Genomic DNA, 19,253 nt, shown 5'->3' with positions numbered 1-19,253 from the left:
TTCACCTAAACCCTACAGTGAACAAAATAATTAATTCCACTTACAGGAGAACATATAGATACTATTTTAGTTGTAGTGATGTACAACTATTTGTTTTGCGAAATGTCGAATGCTACTTCCCATTCAAGCAGGTCAACTGACAACTCTGTTGGACTTCGGCCCAGAGTTTCGAAGTCAAGAATTCAGTCTGATCACGTAGACCACAGATTTGAAAGCTTTTATAACTGTGGTTTATGACGTGTCATTAACAGAACGAACTGTTTTTAATGTTCTTTCAGTCCGTTTGAATTCTTTGGATAGATTTGAAAATGCATAGGGATAACTTTAAAAAAAATACACAATAAAAAACCAGGCAGACTAAATATGTGTCAATACATATTGTAGTCATAAAAATTATGAAAAAATTGTAAGTTAAATGAAAGGTTTTTAGGGTTGACTGCGTAATTTTAACAGCTACAGATAAACAGGAAATTAATGGCTGGTATTTGGCAAACTGTTTCGTTTCAGAGCTCGTTTAAAAACGTATTTGTTTGAAACTAAGCAAATAACAAATAGAATTCAGGATACAGGGAAACTGGTTTGTACCATGAACATCTCACATAGTTCTCAACGGCGGAGAATGTCACTAATTTTATTATTGTAAACTTACGTTTTCTGTGGTTATGGCTGTTGCGTACTATTCGATTAACACCGATAGCAACATGGAATTAACACAAAAAACATATTTAAGATAAATAATACAGTTATTATAATTACTGTAAATTATACATAATTATGAATGACCTTGAAAGCTTCTGGTGTAAATAACGTATTTTAATAAAATTCATGTAACTGCCAAATGGAAAAAAAGTGCGCAACGTTGGGTGCAGTGGTTTCTGTTTTGTTTTCCACAGCACCATTAGCTCTGGCAACGAGCTACATTTACTGGTTTCGGTAATGCAGACGTCACTTGTTGAAGAAACAACAACCTTTCAATTATTTAATGGAATTTAAACCACTTAATACAATTTGAAAAGTGAGAATTATTTTGATTTAAAAAGTAGTACAAGCTATTCAGTTTATAGTCCACAATATGTTTATTTAGTTCAGTTTTGTGTATTCGAGATTCACTTTTGCGGTATGAATGTGTATAATTTATACCGAAGAACGAAACGTGAAACGCTCTTCCCGAAATGTTCTTTTTTAATGTTAAATGTTAATATTATTTTACTTATTTTTTTAAATCGCCCGTGTGAAATTTATTTCTGGGACTTGCATACAAAGTGACGCCATCTTGGCAACTTTTAGTATGAAAGGGTGACGTTTTTTTTGTTTAACCAGGAACTGCTGCTCGGGCATGCGCAGAACAAATATTTTTTTTTACCTGTCAACGTCTTTAATCAAAAATGGGTTCATCCGCAGAGTGTCAACGCTATGTACATTGATGTCAACATTAACGCTGCTGTATAACAGATGGTTTTACTGAGAGCAGATATGTGATCTCGCCAGCGGAGTCCGGGAAAGCGTTTATGCTGTCAGTACACCCACCGACGTCGCACCTGACCGCACATCGCTCACAACCTATTCATCCATCTATCCATCTAACTGTTATACATTCGCCTACCTACAAGTCTAGCAAGCCCTAACGTTACTCTGTCCCTCACAGCTCAGACCTTTTTTTAAAAAACGTCGTCGACTGACAACGGTAAGCAGCAGCTCAATGGAGAGAATCCTGTGCTCGATAGCGAGCGCACAGTAGCTTAGCAGTTAGCGTGTGTTCATGACATTTGTTCGTGTTTGGATGGCTATTCTCAGTGTGTGGGGGACGTATCGTACCAAGTGGAGAGATTTAGAGACATGTTTACTATGAACCAAACATTTATCATTGTCATACTGGCTACCCGTTTTTGAGGACCTTAGAGGGGCCTTCTCATCACAATGGTCCCTTGTTCCCCATCAGCAAATTATGGGAAATCACAAGCCTGCGAAATGCAGTGATGCTATGTTTTTTCTAAATTTAATAGTTGAAATAGTTGAAAACTATTCGATAGAAGAGCTTAATATGCATACTTGTTTTGGTTGGTGTGATCTTGTTTTGGTTTTGGATAGAGATAAAACTGGGCTGTTATGATGTATCTTAAAGGGACAGTTCCACCCAAAATGGAAATCATCATTTACACACCCTCATGTTTTCTGTATGGCTTTCTTTCCTCTGTGGAACACAAAATTAGAATTTAAGCAGAATGGTAACCTCAGGCACCATTTATTTACATTATGTAAAAAATGAATGAGGTTGCCATTCCTATTGGAATGCAATGAGGGTTAAGTAAGGGATGTTTTTTGTGGTGAACTGTCACCACAATGAAACGTTTTTATTTTTATTGGAGTTTTTTTTGCAAGAATTTAATGCTTTCAATAACATAACTGCTGTTAACGTCTGATTGGAATGGAGTAAATGTGGAAGTGTTTATTTTTTCCCCAGTCAGTGCTTTATTGTTTTTCTTCTTTTTCCTTTAAAGCTTAAAGTGTTTCACCTGCAACTGAGTCACATTGTTAATAATTCAACAGCCTCCCACAGCATCTCCACCGGTGACAGTGAGCTTTTCTGACCAATAAAGTGCTGCTGTGTTTGGTTTAGTGTTAAATACCACTTGGTTAAGCTTAATGTTGAGTATACTAGAATCTGGGTGTGAGCTCTTTTCCATCATCAAGCATGTGATCTACACTCTAACATTACTCATTGAGTACAATCCTTATGATTGTGTTCAACCTTTGTGCATTTTTCCCTCTGTTCTTTAAAACTGAAGGTGTGATGTTTGTACGTGACCTCGGAATCGGCTTTTAGTCCCATCGTGTAGGACGATGAATGCAGAGGAGTTGGAACTCCTTGGTGACTCGAAGTACAGGAACTATGTGGCAGCGGTAGATAAGGCCCTGAAAAACTTTGAGTACTCCAGCGAATGGGCCGATCTGATCTCAGCACTCGGAAAGCTCAACAAGGTCCATTTCTACATCCTCTTGATCTCATTTAGTAGCAGTTCCAAACCTCCTGACAGTTGCTTTACTGATCTCATTTTTCTGTATTTGTTGGACAGGTTTTGCAAAACAATGGCAAGTATCAGGTTGTGCCCAAGAAATTGACCATTGGAAAGCGCCTGGCCCAATGCCTCCACCCGGCGCTGCCCAGCGGGGTTCACCGCAAGGCCCTGGAGACCTACGAAATCATCTTCAAGATCATTGGACCAAAGCGCCTGGCGAAGGATCTTTTCCTCTATAGGTAGAGATATTGCAATATTGATTTTTCTGCTACAGTGACTTTTAGTGTCTAATATGTGCTTTTATTACCCTTTTCCTCCTCCTCAGTTCTGGACTCTTCCCTTTACTATCCAATGCTGCTATGTCTGTGAAGCCAGTATTACTTGGGTTATATGAAACCTACTACCTGCCCTTGGGGAAGACTCTTAAACCAGGCCTGCAGGGACTCCTGACCGGTGTAATGCCTGGCCTGGAGGAGGGATCTGAGTATTATGACAGGTAAAATAAAAGTTTTTAAATCTAGAATGTACTTGTTTCATGTTTATTAAATATGTATACTACTGTTTATATTACTACTACTATTATATTAGTACAGTAACAGTAATATTGTGAAATATTATTGCAATTTAAAATTAAATTTTCATTTATTCCTTGGAATTTCTTATTATTTTCAATGTTGAAAACATTTGTGTTGCTTAATATTTATAAATAATTTTTTTAAAGGATTCTTTGTTAATTCAAAAATTGCCTTTATTTTAAATGTTTTTTTAACAATGTAAATGTCTTTACTGTCATTTTGATCAATTTAATGCATCCTTGCTAAAATAAAAATGTTTCTTTAAAAAATCTTACTGACAAACTTTTGAACAGCAGTGCATATTATATGTTCTTAAAAAATAATAAATAAATAAATTAACGCTAAAACTAAAATCAATTATTTCAAATGCATATGCATGGACATTCATTTAGAAATTTACAATGTTATTAAATTATTAGCGTTTTAAAAAGATTAAGCGTTAGATGAAGGTGATATTAATGTATTAATAGAGCTAATGAGCATGCACAATTAAATATCCAATATCAGCTGAGATATTTATATGTGTGTGTGTGTGTATACATGTATTTACAATATCGACTAATACCAATAAATAAAAACAATAGGACCAATACCCTGCTTGAAAAGGTGGCAGCAGCTGTGGAGCAGCCGGCCTTCTACAGTGCCCTGTGGGGGAGCATCCTAACCAGCCCTTCTGTGCGTTTGCCTGGAGTGTCCTTCGTCCTACTACACCTTAACCGAAAACTATCAATGGAGGACCAGCTGTACATCATCGGCAGTGACATCGAACTGATGGTACACTGATCAATAGTGGCAAAATGCAAGCAAAACAGCCTTTAAAAATGAATGAATCACAATGTAGAAATGGTTTTATTGGATACCACAGGGAACATTTATTTACATCATGGTTTCATGTTTTTTTAAGGTGGAAGCAGTCAGCACATCTGTTCAGGATTCCAGTGTGTTAGTGCAGAGAAGCACCCTAGATCTTATCCTCTTCTGCTTTCCCTTCCACATGAGTCAGGTAACAAAACTGGCAATGTTTTTATTTTACCCCAATAATAGGAATATTTCTTATATTTCTCTCTGAAATTCAGCTGTGAAAGACCTTCTTGTGTTGCATCTCAGGTGGCAGAGTCACCTGTCCACCTTTACCACATATATTTGTAGATTTGATTATTTTCTTGTCACAAAAATAGAAAAGTTAGTGTAACGTTTTTGACAGAAATAAAGGAATAAGACGAAATACACTCTATACTGTTCATTTCAGGCTACACGTCCAGACATGATCAGGATTCTGTCTGCAGCACTTCATGTTGTTCTACGAAGAGACATGTCCCTGAACCGTAGACTTTATGCTTGGCTGCTGGGTGAGATATCCACACCTAAAGTACAAACTGTATGCTGTGCAGTGTCCAGCCTTTTAAGTTTTGTTCCCATTTTCAAAGAAATCTAAGAAATCTTCTAATTTTTCTTAGAAATATTTTGTTACATTGTAAATGTCTTTAATGTCATGTTTTACCTATTTAATGCATCCTTGCTGAATAAAAGTGTTCATTTCAGCAACACCTTATTTTACAGTGTCATTGTTACATATGTTACATGTAGTTATAGTAATAACTATTAATTATGCATAATTGCATGCAACTAACCCTAAACCAAACCAAATCCTAACCCTATAGTAAGTACATGTAGTTACTGAATATTATTCAGTACTTAAATGTATAAATGCCGCGTAACAAAGACACCTTAAAATAAAGTGTAACCTGCTGACACCAAACTTTTGAAAGGTAGTGTACATTAGCACTAAAAACAAATTAGCTGATTTGCTTACTAAAGACAAAATAAAAAAAACATCATAACTAACTAGTTGTGAATGCTGTACTTAATTTTACAACGTCATAAAAACAGCATAAATTTGCTTAAGTTTTGTAGTGGTAAAGCATTTTATTTTTAAGCTTTATAAAATGGACCAAAGATTAGAAACAATTGTTTTAATGTTCAGATTCCCCTCTGATTTCTCATCTTTTCATAAGAACCATATCACACATTACCAGTTCAGACAGATTGGTAAGATGATTCTTAAATGGCCTGCGTGTTTGTTAAGTGTTTTGGTTGACCTGATTTTGTTTCTTACTTGCTGTCCATATGCTGTGGATGAACATTGCGGTAAGTTTGTATGTCATGAACACAGTGACAACTATAAGTAGCCTCTTATCATATTTTCATGAACACTTCCTCATTTATTTCCTTGTATCTCTGCAAGTCATTAAAATGGTTTTGGAAAACGTAATATCTATTAACTCCATGTTCTAATTGTGTGCTTGATGGTGTTTTCAGGCTTTGATAACAATGGTGTGCAAGCAGGCCCTCGTAGCACCCGACTCAGTAATCCAGAAGAACAGGTCACACACTACTTCAACACTTATTCCAAGGACATGCTCATTCAGGTAAGGTCAAACGTTCAAAGCAGAAAATGAAGTCCACAGTGACATAGTACAGTGAGAACTTCACATATGTTTTGGAATGCAGCATCCAAATTCTGTTTTATGTGAAAAAGATTGATTGATGCGACTCATTTTGTTGTTTTGGACTTTGAGCATCAATGGGACATCAGAAATCTCTGCTGTTCACAGTATTCTAAACAAACATTTCCTGACAGAGAAATTAAAAGCAACATAGAAACTTCAAAAGATCTCTTTATTTTTTTTTAGTTTGCTTTTGTTGTAGGATAAAACCGTTTCTGTTATGTCTGCAGTGGCGCACAGGTGCATGCACACATTTTGCTAATAAGCCAGTCTGTCTTCACTTTTTTCCATGTGGTCTGTATGCATGGTTTAGCTTGCAATGAGACACTGGTCCCAATGCATGCACAGACAGAGCCTCTCAGGATCATGCTTTTAAAATGTCCTGGTACCCCTGGGGGTTGAGTTTGGGCTTGCAGCAGGGGAAGTTTTGTTTTTGGCATTTTCCTCTCTGTTTTATTGGAAGGGGAATTGTTTGATTGCGTGCCATCTGGTTTGGGCCACTTGTTGGATCTCGCTTGTTTGGGAAGTAGGTTATTGCAGGGACCGTCTGTTCCTCTGTCTGTGCAGCCATGCGTTAGACCAAGTGTGAAATAGCGGAAATCCCTAAAGAGCGGAAATACTCACTTGCAAAGGCCTACACAGTATAATGGAGGGAATTCTCCTTGTCAAGGGTAATGCTGAGGAAAGATCCATCTTAAGTACTTTAGTTACATTTAGATTACCTTTTCCATCATCTAACGCTCACTTAAAGTTAATCAGCATGAAATGAAAATTCACCCTATTTTTTTTATTATGTAAATGCATGTTATATATCTCATCGTGTATTTTGTCATCATCTTACTTATTTATTTATTTTTTAAGCTCATAATTTTATTCAGAATATCTTCCGGGTAAAAACTTCTCTTTGGTGATGTATGCCGGACTTCTCCAATCATTTTGATACTTAAAGAGATAGTTCACCCAAAAAATTTTAATTAGCCCTCATCCTAGGTGTATTTGACATTCTTCTTTCAGATTAATAAAATTGGGGTTTCCTTGAAAAAATGTCCTTGCTCTTCGAAGCTTTATAATGGCAGTGAATTGTTGTTTCTGTTTCGAAGTCCATAAATGTGCATCTATCCATCATAAAAGTGCTCCACACGGCTCCGGGGGGTTAATAAAGTCCTTCTGAAGCGAAGCGATGCGTTCGTGTAAGAAAAATATTCATATTTGACACATTAAAAAGTAAAATCTAGCTTCCGGCCAAACGGCCATACGCAGTCTACTTGTGCCCAAAGCGCAACCCCTCCGGAGCCGTATGGACCACTTTTATGATGGATAGATGCACTTTAATGGACTTTAAAACAGAAACAGCAATTCAATGCAATTTATAAAGCTTGGAAGAGCCAAGATATTTCTTAATATAAATCCGATTGTATGTATTAAGAAGAATGTCACACCTAGGATGACTTGAGGGCGAGTAAATCATGGGCTAATTTTAATTTTTGGGTGAACTATCCCTTTAACCCCATCCCCCCTCCACCGCCCCTACTAGCTCACATTCATGCCCAAAATCCAATCTACAAAGAGAAATGAACCCCACATTGCATTTTTTTTCTTTTTCAATGTTTTACTCTCTGATGTAAGTCATTATATGGAAAAAAGGATCTGTCGCTACTTTTGAACTCTAAAAACTCTAATAATTTAATAAATAACACTGTTAAATGTAATCTTTAGCAAAGCTCAAAACGAATACACTGAATGTTTTTCATATTGAACATTATATACATTTATAATGTTATTATACTTTTTACTTTTTATAATTTTATATCAATTTATACAAAATAGTATGTTTGATATCAGCCATTTAACTTCAGGTATTTATCATTACTGGTGAGAATTGTATTTGTCTGTGCATCCCTAAATGTGTCTGTATGTGTTTGTAGGCCATGGTGGGGATCTTGCAGGGGAAGGCTAGAGGAGGGGAGGAGGAGAGCATCCTGATGCACGACTTAAAGCCGTTTCGCATTCTCATCAGCCTTCTCGACAAGCCTGAGCTGGGTACAGCCATTACTACATGATTTCTGTGGTATGCTTAGACTCACACAAAGAGAGTTTGGAATTGCCTTGATACTTTTTTGTCCACTTTATTTAGGGCCAGCAATCTTAGAGGATGTTCTGATTGAAGTGTTTCGCACCCTGCACACTCAGTGCCGTGCTGAGTTGGACCTTCAGAACCAAAACCCCTTCAGCAAAGACCAAACTCAACTTAGCAGGTCCGCACTTCTTTTCTCTCACTAATGTTTTTTTTTTTTTTTTTACAATTATGCAGTTCTTACAAATATTTCAATATTTTCAATGGCAATATTTTCAACTTTTTCTTTTGTGTTGCTTTTTCAGCAAACTCAGAGAAAACAAGAAAACAGCAGAGCTCATTAAAACCGCCAACCTCTTGTTTAACTCATTTGAGCCCTACTACATGTGGGACTATATTGCATACTGGTTTGAGGAGTGTTGTAGGTGTGTGTAGCATAATGGGTGAAAAATATAATGCATTTTTGGTCCATTCTTGCTTGACCTCATTCTCTTTTTATAGGTGGACTCAGAGCATTCATACCACTGGACAGACTATGAGCTCTGAGACATCAACACGCTCATTGGTTGAGTTCTGTGAGCTGGTGGACTTCTTGTTGGACATTGTATCTTTGGTTCGTAAACTTTACACTTGGATATGATAATTTAGATATTGAAATGTTCAGTTCCCTGGTGACTTTTTGCCAGCTAGAAATTACTATTTTAGTTGGTCTAATCTCCATTGATGTTTCTACCTCTTTAGTTATACGCAACTAAACTACTTCAACATTTTAGTGACACTTGGTTTGTCTTAGCCTCATAGTTTAGACATTTTCTACATGTCCAAATTTTTTATGTGTGTGTTGATGTCCATGTTGAAGATTCAGAGATCATTTTGGCCTTCCAATCAGGGTTTCTGAAGTGTTTTCTGGCCTCTTCACTGCTCGCTTCTGTCTGTCTGAAAATCTCTGCTCTCTTTTGTTTCCCTCGAAGCCTACTAGAAGCATGAGGGTTATCTGCCAGGTACAGTACTGCTCTTACTTGCCTCTTCACCTTACCTCCACTTCACTCTAATTTTTTGGCTACCTTTCCAGAAACATCCATTAACGGTCTGTAATCTCCAGGCTTTCCATTTCCTGTTCCTTGCTCGCTTTGAAAAAATAAACGCCACTCAGCTTCACACCACTTACACCTTCTGATCTTGAATGCCGTGAAACAGACAAGCGGAGTTATAAAAAAGGCCTATTTGCTGTATTAAATTATATTTATTGTTATATTATATCTAACATTTTACATTTATATAATTATTTAAAATAAACACTCATCATGTTTATCTATGGATGTTGCGGAAGGTATAACCATAAACTTGCATGAGCTCACCAATTAAAATTGTTACTTGTTACTCACTTTTACACCACACATAAAGCCTAAAAGGCTCTTATGTTTTTCAGTTTTGTTAAGCAATACTCTTAATGTATATCACTGACTGTGATGCAGGAATGGACCTCCAGCTGTCTTAATAGTGACAAGGAAGTGAGCCTCCCTCAATATCTCTCTGTGTCTCTTTTTCTCTCTAGGAGACATACATTGAGATCCAGACAGAGCATCTACCTCAGTTGCTGCTGCGGATGGTTTCTGCTCTTACCACACACCTGCAGGCTCTGGGCCTCAGAGAGCTCACCCACTGTCTGCGCCTCTGCTCGAAGATCCTCAGCAAAGTCCAGCCCCCTCTGGTGTCGCCCCTTGCACTGCCCTCTGGTCGGTCCTCTGCCGCAACTATACCTTCCTCTAGAGACAAAGATGAGAAAATGGTGAGAGCAGACAATCAAATGATTCAAACATGTTCTGTGAATAAATACTCAAAACCAGATAAATGACTGACTTTATATGTAGGTCACATTTTTAACTGAACATTATAAGCTTAAGAATATATGCAGGGTCTACACAGCCATGGAAAAATTGGGAACAAACAAGCTTAGGAAAGACATTCAATAAAATGTTTTTTCTCTTTTTCTAGTTATGCTCAGCTCAATGCTTGATCAGTTAGAAGTGGCTATTTTTTTGAGTGCTACCTTGAAAAATTGTCAGGGTTCCTACGAAAAAAAAAAAAGAAAAAAAAAATATATATATATATAAATATAATAAAGAATTAAAATATTTCCAGGAATGGATAATATTTCCTTAGAATGTCATGAAAAACAAATAGAGAACAAATTTCCATTACAATCAAATGACTGGAAATTCAAAGATGTATGTTGCCTGCAGCTAACAGGTAGACCTCCTTTATTAGGGGCCAAGCACCGTAGGTACCTATTGTAATTGTTGGTGTTATTATTATTATTATTCCGTTTCCACTCAGGAAGTCTATGGGAGCCCATAGAACCGCTTGCGGGAAAGTTATGAAATTTGACACACAGATAGAGGACAGTCTGTCACCATAGTAAATTTGGAGCCTCAAGTCCCTCTAGTGCCACCAATTGTGCAAATTTGCACTCACATTTGTGCTAATAACTTTTGAACTGTAAGGGCTAAAAACAAAATTACTATTGCCTCATTCTCCGTCATGAAAATTTGTCTGCCATTTAGAATTTTTTTGAAAAACCTACTTTTTCAAACTCCTCCTAAGCCGTTGCTCCAATTTTCACAAAAATTGGACCAGGTCATTTTCATGTCGACAAAAAGTTATGGAACTCAAGTCAATTGTCAAAACGTTCCCGAACAATGAAAGTTTAGTGACAGTACTACCTTGTGGTCAAAAGTTACAATAGAATTTCCAAAAATGCTAATCACTTTTGATCAAATTATCCTATGATAATGATCTTAATAGATTTCTTGGCTCATGCCTAGAACATAGATACCAATTTTGGCATAGTCGGCCAAACTTCCTGTCCGCCATTTTGATTTTCTTTAAAAACCTATTTTTTCAAACTCCTCCTAGAGCGTTTGTCTGATTTTCACCAAATTCAAGTCAGATCATCTTCAGACTGTGCCGACAAAAAGTTATAGATTTTTGTCAATAGACGAAACCCTTTTTGTATACCGCAGCAACAAAGCTGAGGCATGATAACAAAACGACTCTTAAGGCTGTATCTCTGCATGCTTTGGCATATTGACACCAAATGTTGCATGTGTCATTGTCACCTCACTCTGAACACACCATTTTGGTCACAGCACCACCTATTGGTCGAAAGTGATAAACCATTAGATCAAATTACTGGTGGCTGTATTTATCCTTTTTTTTTTAGCCACTTTGCCTAAAATAATCTTTAAATGTCTTTAATTGCTCTTTGTTTTAGTTGGTCTGATGCTCCCAGACATGTTGGCATGATGTATCGTGTTCTTTGTGCTTGGCCCCGATAATTGCTACCTTCAGCTAAATTTTATGTAATTTCTGTAAGCTTCTAGTAAACATTTGAATACAAATGAATATTCAAAGTTGTTTTTTTTATTTATATGTAAATGTCAATTATATAGGCTGCCCTTGGTAACTGATAGGTTGTTTGCAGTCACGTGACTGTGTTGACGCGCGAAATTCAGATGGAGGGCAGGAAGTGAAGAACGCAATGGATGAGATGGAGGAAAGTCCGTACTGTACTACTTTAGATGCTATTACAAGAGAAATATATAAACAAAAAATCTAAACATATGTTGGACATGATACTTACATTATGAAGAGGACCGATTTTCAACTGAATTGAAAGATTTGCCTGCCATTGAGGCGGTAGATATCAGCAACTACCTCGTCTCACAGACATACTTTGACTTTACAAAGTTCAAAGACTGGTACGTTGCACAAGCAGACACACAAGCTGTATTAACTCAGCTTTGACGAAGTGATCACTGACACACACGGGCATTTTCCCATTCGGCTCCTCCCGACCGCAGACGTAGGTTTGCAAGGCAATTTTTCCGATGTTTTTCCGTCAATTTCTGGTATTTCCCCCCCTTATGAACAACAAATTTTGGCACACGATAAAAACTCCTCGTGGTTTGATCGATTTGAGCTACCATAAACGACGCAAAACATAGGCATTTTGAGTTTGTTATAGTGATTCCTAAATATAGAAAATCACTTCCTGCCCTCCATCTGTATGTATCGCCATGGCAACGCAGTGACGTGACGTCATGTGAAAACAAGCTATTAAATAAATCAAATGAAAGTAAGATAATCTTATTTGAATTTTAGTGGCTTTTAAAAGCTTTGATTCAAGCCCAACTATGAAAACACATTGATTGGCATCATTGCACAGAGACCGACCTCCAGTCTGAAACACAAAATCTGTTACTCTCATCTCTGCCCTGTGCTTCATGTACAATTTTTTAGGCATTCCACATAGGGAATATGTAGTGTAGATTAAAAAGTATCTTAACTTAACAGTTCAGCTGTGAAATGTACTCTCTTTCTTCTCTCACTTTGTACATCACTCAGCACTTTATTTAACTGCCAATATCAACAGTACTCTGTCAACTTAGAATGTCTTTTAATTGTTTTGAAGTCTTTGAAAGCAGTCCCTACAGCATTAGTCTGTTAAAGTCAAGCCAATATGGCCTGATTGCCATACAAGCACTGGCCTGGAAACAACCATTCTTCTGCCTGATGGTGTGTGTCTCCCACTGTACATTCCTTCACTGACTCCCTGCTCTGGGTCCAGTAGACAGGATGGTCCTCCTTCATTGGCCCAGACATGAGTTTGTTAGGGTGTGTGTGTATGTGTGCGCCCCCATGACCTGTTTGCTACCTTACTGGGACTACGTGTCTCTATCGTAAGTGAAGCTTTATCGGAATTGTGCTAGACTCCCTGGATGGTGCCCACATGCAGGGAGGGTAACCAAGGGAATAGGGATGAGACGTTCATGCACAGCTGAGTTCCTCTCTCTAGTGGGAGCCCAGTCTAGCCTCTGAGGCCCAAGAGTCTGTCATTTTCACTCAGGTGAACACGGCCTTCAACCTTTCAAGCTCTCGCCTTTCCCTCTTTCGGGGCTCATGCAGCGCACTGCTTGCCACCTGAGTCTGGCTCTGCGCTGCTACACAGTTCTATGATAGAAACCACTGAGTTGTGGATGTCTGAATGTGTTATTGCCAACCCACAGCTTGAGGCGAAGGGGTTCATGTTAAAGTGTAGGACTGAGAGAGCTATGTTTTGCACAAGAAATGGCCTCAAATTTGACAACCATGGAATTCCTTGCAGCCTTACAGTCACTATGATAATATAACAATATAATATTATCGACATTATGCAAAAAGGGATTAGAAAAACCACATATTGTTAAAATCGACTTGGTGGAATGCTTGAACAGTCAACCTGAAGAAAGCTCTATATGATTAGACTGGTTTAGGTCTCACTTGACCCGTATCAGATGTGGCTACAAGATGCATTGTTGTATTCAAAAACAGCTAGATAGAGCTCACCATAATGGAACCAAATTCAGTGGTTTCGAGTTGAAGTACTTCAAACTTATTGTACTGTCTTAATGTAGGGCTTGTGACGGGATTTAAAAACTGCACCAGATGTAACACAGCAGGGCTCGACGTTAACCCTCGTTATGTACTTGCCCTTCAAACAAGTAAATCGGTCATTCACTTGTCTAAGTAAAAAAGTTTATTGTCTGGAAAGAAAAAAGGACTTGATGAGAATATTGCTTCAAAATAATTTGCAGTGTTCTATCATTTTTATATTCATATCTTATATTTAAAAAGGTAGTTTTTTCCTAGCCCTATTAAATGTGTTCTCTTTCATGTCAACGTTTTATCAGTGAATTCAGTTAGGATAATAAGACACTAAAAAGTCCGTTACCAAATGAAATCACAATCAGCAAAATCCATCTTTTCACTGCAGAGGAAATAGAGCTGCATCAGAAATCGCTTTTAGAGAGAAAGCATGACTCTTGGTCACGTGATATTGCTTAACTACATATGTTATGAATATAAAAAACTTTAGAATTTGTACTGTTTCTGTGAGTTTCTTTTTATGTGCTGTTGCACTCATTTGTTTTGATTTTCCCACAAGAGACTTTCTCACACAGACTGGCATGACCTTGTTACTGTCAATAAATCTATTATCAGTGGCCGTTTACACCGAATAAAATAAAATCAGAATAATTCTCAAATTTCTTGCTTCCCTAGATGTTGTTATTAATGTTTTAATTAGACTACTTGTTGGTTTGGTCAAGTAAAATTCTCTTTCACTTGCCCCTTTAAAAATCCCGTTTGTCCGGGAGAAGCAGACAAGCATTAATGTCAAGGCCTACCCAATGGTCAAAGATGTATGTCTGAATGTGTTTGGCTGTAGTTCCAGTGCTTTAAAGGGGTTAAATTTTAAATTGTTACTTTTTGAATGGCAATTGTTTTACCATTTAAACAGTGAAGGACAACACGTTGTCAGCATGCTAACTACAAGCACCACCTCTAAAAATACTTTTACATTTATTTATTTATTTAGCGTTTTTTACAGTGCAGATTGTTTTAAAGCAGCTTTACAGAGATAACAGGAAAATAATGCAAAAAAGTTTGTTTCCAGAAGAAAATAGCATCACTGTCCAGCTCAAGTAAGTTCAGTGATGTTTCATTTTGTTGTAAAAAAGTTATTAATTTTGTTCATTTATATATAGCTGCTCTGGAGTAAACCGTGATGTCATCGTTCAGCTCTGTTCATTTCTCATATAATGGTCTCAATGCAGGCAGATCAATATTATTGTTGAATATTAAATTTAATGTTAAAATTAGGGGTTTGTACAGTAGAGTCAGGAGACACTGTGTTTTATATGCCATCCTGGAGAGAAATAATCTTTTTCATTCCCAATCTTGCTCAGACCCTACCAGTCACCCTTGAAGCCGCTGGCAGCACTGATGTATTTGATGATGGCGAGAATGCTTCCAGCAGCCGATTGTCAGAGAGTGGATTTACTGACTTCATCCAGTACGAGGCTGAACGAGGGGAGCAACCTAATAAGATGCAACAATCCGTGTATGATTCCTGCATCCCTGAAGATGTACCTGTCCAACCCAAAACTAAACCCAAATCTGGGCTTAATAGTTCATCCCACAGCAAGCCCCAGGACAAGCCAGTGATGCAGTGCTGCCTTGAACATTTCCAGCAGTTCCTTTCTTGCCTAGTGAGGCTTTACATCACCCCAGGTGGTCAGGCAGAAAAAGGGAAGACCTGCAATGCAGAGATGGACTCTCTAACAGTGGTGGCTGATAAGAGATGGACAAGTGGTTTTGAGGAGTCTTCTGTGCAAATGAAGTGTCTGGCTGCATTCACTGCTGCCTGCCAGCTCTTCTTGGAGTGCTCCAGTTTTCCAGTCTACATTGCTGAGGGTAACCTGAAGTCCTCGCCCACTAGAGAGGAGCAGGCAGGTAAAAATGACCTTCTGCTCACATTTCTTAACTTAATGTACCAAAGGTCACAGGTCAGCCGGTTAGTAACCTTTCTCTAAGTTGTGACCTTGTTATCACAAATCCTGCTGGACATTGTTATCCTTGACTGCCTCTGCTGCCTTTAATCATAACTAAGAAATAAGTATTAGTATTGCTTTAATATACAACCCTTGCATACCTGATAGCACATTGAATTAATAAATTGAATACAAAGGTATTTGGGGACATTTAATGAGGGTAATTTATGTAAATACATAGTTTGTTTCACACTTGAAATCCTTCTATGTCACATATTTGTGTTGTGCCAATTCTTGACAGGTGAGAGTGTTCAGCCAGCGGTGTGGCTTCAGACCCTGATGGATGCATGCTGTACAGCTGCTGATTTCAGTATTCAAGCAGTAGCTATCTCACTTGTCATGGACCTTGTCGGACTCACACAGTCTGTAGCTATGGTGACAGCTGAGCGCGTGGCAAGTCCAGACTCGGGCCAGCCAATGAGTCCAAGCCAGGGGCGTGTTGCAGTGGTGATTCGACCACCACTCACACCGGGTATCTTGAAATACATTGCTGAGAAAACAGGTTTCTTCAAGGTTTGCATTATTTCTTACTTGTTTTAATTCTCTTGAAGTCTCTCCTTCTATCTTGATTACCTTCTCACTTTTCTCCCGTAGAGTGTAGCCCTTATCTTATGGGATCAGTTGGGAGAGGAGACCCCCCAGCACCACAAGCGCAGTGTGGAACTCTTTTACCAGCTTCATAATTTGGCTCCCTCCCCCAGCATTTGTGAAGATGTCATTAGCCAGCAGCTCATGCATCGAGACAGGGTCAGTCATACATGCATGCACAGACACCCCACAAACAAGTGGCATAGAATTGCACGGTTATACATGCACAGAAATATTTTCACATATTGCCAATTTTATTTTAGAGAATACGCCTGGAGGCTCATGTAAAATTCTCAGTTCTTTGGCACCTAACCAGAGACTTGAATATAACCAAGTCCTCCCCTTTCAATCGGACCTTTGACAGGTAACATCACTTCTATGGGAGATGAAGTCTAATTATACCAAACAAGTATGACTTGGAGAATCATCTCAAAACAATTTCATTAATTGTTAAATCGCCTCACCATTCTCTTCCTCTTGTAGGTCTCTGTTTATCATGTTAGACAGCCTCAGTTATTGGGACGGCTCTGCAAGTGCTGTTGGCAGGGCCTGGTTGAACCAGGTTTTGCAGAGACATGACATAGCTCGTGTTCTTGAACCTCTACTGCTTTTGCTGCTGCACCCTAAAACTCACCGTGTCTCCATACAGAGGGTTCAAGCACAGCGTCACTGGACCCCGATCTTTCCTAACCCAACGGAACAAGAGTCCTCTGAGCCAATTTACATGAGGGATATGTGCTATACTGAAAGTAAGAGGGTTCATCTAGTAATCTAGATAGATATATCATCTGCTTTTTTCATTTTTAACCAAAATAAATATTTGCTGTCTAATTTGATTTTTGTCTCCTCTGCAGATTATTGCCAGATATCAGGTAATGGCCCAGCGTGTGGCAGATGCCTCCCTTTGGATGATATGGAACCCTTTAGCCTGACAGTCAACCCTTTGAGTGACAATCTTTCTCTCTTGAGCCTTAGTTGCGAGAACCTGCAGCTGTGTGGTGAATATCAACCTCCTGATCAGCAGGGGGAGCATCAGAGCTCAGATTCAAGTGGCTCTCAGTCCTCCACTATAGACAATGGCAGCTTTGATGAACTGGAGGGAGGTGGTAGCACTGTTAATATATCTGATCCTGTGCTTTGTCAATCTGTTTCGTCAGAGGAGGAGTCCTTGCACAAGGCAGTTTCTGCTGTGCTTTTTGAGCTAGTAGACCGAGTGGTGCAAATGGAGGAGAAAGAGTCCTCTGAGACACCATCATCTCCTGATGCCTGGATTCAGACAGACTCTGACAGTTCTAACTCATCCACTGATACCTCTAATGGGCCATGCATCACCCTTGCTCCCTTTTCCAACACCCAACCTAGAACGCTCCCAGAATTTGTTGCAGGGGGAACCTTGGGGTTCCTGGCTGTGGCCTCAATTGATGCTTTAGGGGAAGAGGAGCATCGGGAAGGCATTGCTCGGCATAGCTCCTCCCCTTCTATCATTACACTGCCAGACAGCGGTGGCAGTGCTGCCACAGAGCAGAGTCTCCAGGTAGATGACCAGCACCGCAAGCGTAGTCACAGCAGCACACAGCTCAGCCTAAAGGGCAAGATTATGGAGCGTCTGGTGGACAAATCCCCAGGGGCCAAGCCTAAAATCAAGAAGGTCAAGAGGAAAGATGATGATAGACGCAAAACCAACCAGGCTGAGAAGAGCCGCCCACCCAGCATCTTCTTTGGTGACAGTCTTGACTTGGAGAACTGGTACAGCTGTGGGGAAGGGGAAGTTTCTGAGATTGAAAGTGACACAGGTTCACCCAGCGGTGGGGCTGCTAGTGGGGTGGGAGGATCTCGCACTTCTGGGTCACCTCGTTTTAACATCCATCCCCTATACCAGCATGTGCTGCTCTATCTTCAGCTATATGACTCCTCTCGGACTCTGCATGCGCTCTCTGCCATTGCAGCCATGCTACGTGCTTCACCTCCAGGATTTGTGAGCGCCATCTCCACCACCAGCATAAACAACACATACACCCCACAGCTCTCTCTTCTGCAGAACTTGCTAGCACGTCATCGTGTCTCTGTCATGGGCAAGGACTTCTACTGCCCCATCCCGCAGGACTCGCACTCTCACTCGTTCCGAAGTGCCATGTTCCTGGAGATTATAATCTCCCTTTGCCTCTATTTTCTACGCAGCTATTACTCTGCCCATGTGGCCGCCACCTCACAGGACCTGGCAGGCAACCATGCCATGCAACTGACAAGCGTGGAGGTGTTGACGTTGCTCTTCAGCGAGCTTTCCAAGGTCACTGGGGGCTCAGCCAAGGGCTTTGCAAGCTTTATTTGTGACGTTTTGTCCAAATGCAAGGTGCAGAAAGTAGTGCTACACTGTTTGCTTTCCACCATATTTAGTGTACAGAAGTGGCATGAACACCGTGACCGCGGCACTAATGTCTCTGCAGTTGAGGAGGGGCTTTCAGAGGACAGCGTCATCAATCTGTCAGAGGACCAGTTGGACAACTGCAGCGCAATACAGTCACAACTTTTGCGTTTGCTTCAGAGCCTGGTGGTGTTGGAGCACCGTGTGATGATCCCAGTGGATGAGGGTGGAGAGGGAGGTCCGGGGTCAACTGGGTCTAGTTGCATACCAAATGGTCCCGGGGCTGGTTTTGAGCTGATTGGGGGCGAGGTAGAGCATGTCAACCCACAACAACCTATGACTTCCTTGCAATATCTGCATGGGCAACCCATTACAGCTCAGGGCATGTTTCTTTGTGCTGTGATCCGAGCCCTGCATCAGCATCATGCATGCAAGATGCACCCACAGTGGATTGGCCTTATCACAGCCACTTTGCCATACATGAGAAAAGTGCTTCGGCGAGTAGTTGCATCTGTTACTCTTCAGCTGTGCAAAAACCTTGACAACCTTATCCAGCAATACCGCTACGAGACGGGCCTCTCGGACACAAGGTACTGGACCAATTCGGTTATGTAGCAGAGAAACAGGGCCATACAGCAAAGCACAGTAGTTCACAGAGCTGTTTGTATTGAAATTTTCAAATTGTTGATTTTAAGTA

At 39.6% G+C, this 19,253-nt stretch overlaps 1 protein-coding gene across 3 annotated transcripts in view; it reads left to right on the top strand.

Annotated features, from left to right (window-relative positions):
* The first annotated feature begins 1,338 nt into the window (after positions 1–1,338).
* dop1a (DOP1 leucine zipper like protein A) overlaps positions 1,339–19,253 on the top strand; it is a 28,357-nt gene continuing 10,442 nt past the window's right edge. The window contains exons 1-20 of one of the 3 annotated variants that reach the window (XM_077216870.1): positions 1,341–1,684; positions 2,787–2,979; positions 3,075–3,256; positions 3,343–3,513; positions 4,177–4,366; positions 4,497–4,595; positions 4,842–4,941; positions 5,939–6,021; positions 8,025–8,139; positions 8,234–8,354; positions 8,479–8,598; positions 8,675–8,786; positions 9,145–9,174; positions 9,729–9,962; positions 14,962–15,508; positions 15,848–16,119; positions 16,201–16,353; positions 16,458–16,558; positions 16,678–16,943; positions 17,049–19,146. In XM_077216870.1, the coding sequence (XP_077072985.1) occupies positions 2,842–2,979; positions 3,075–3,256; positions 3,343–3,513; positions 4,177–4,366; positions 4,497–4,595; positions 4,842–4,941; positions 5,939–6,021; positions 8,025–8,139; positions 8,234–8,354; positions 8,479–8,598; positions 8,675–8,786; positions 9,145–9,174; positions 9,729–9,962; positions 14,962–15,508; positions 15,848–16,119; positions 16,201–16,353; positions 16,458–16,558; positions 16,678–16,943; positions 17,049–19,146 (5,132 nt within the window). In that variant the 5' untranslated portion in view covers positions 1,341–1,684; positions 2,787–2,841. Of the gene's footprint in view, positions 1,685–2,786; positions 2,980–3,074; positions 3,257–3,342; positions 3,514–4,176; positions 4,367–4,496; positions 4,596–4,841; positions 4,942–5,911; positions 6,022–8,024; positions 8,140–8,233; positions 8,355–8,478; positions 8,599–8,674; positions 8,787–9,144; positions 9,175–9,728; positions 9,963–14,961; positions 15,509–15,847; positions 16,120–16,200; positions 16,354–16,457; positions 16,559–16,677; positions 16,944–17,048; positions 19,147–19,253 lie in introns of all 3 variants that reach the window. The other 2 variants (XM_077216860.1, XM_077216879.1) reach the window with 2 other exon arrangements.

The sequence above is a fragment of the Siphateles boraxobius genome, unplaced genomic scaffold (genome assembly GCF_051911475.1).
Source record: "Siphateles boraxobius isolate OS27281-9 unplaced genomic scaffold, OSU_SipBor_1 12, whole genome shotgun sequence".
NCBI classification, from domain to species: domain Eukaryota; kingdom Metazoa; phylum Chordata; class Actinopteri; order Cypriniformes; family Leuciscidae; genus Siphateles; species Siphateles boraxobius.
Note: the sequence above shows the minus strand (reverse complement) of the source record. Positions and strands in the feature narration are given on the sequence as shown.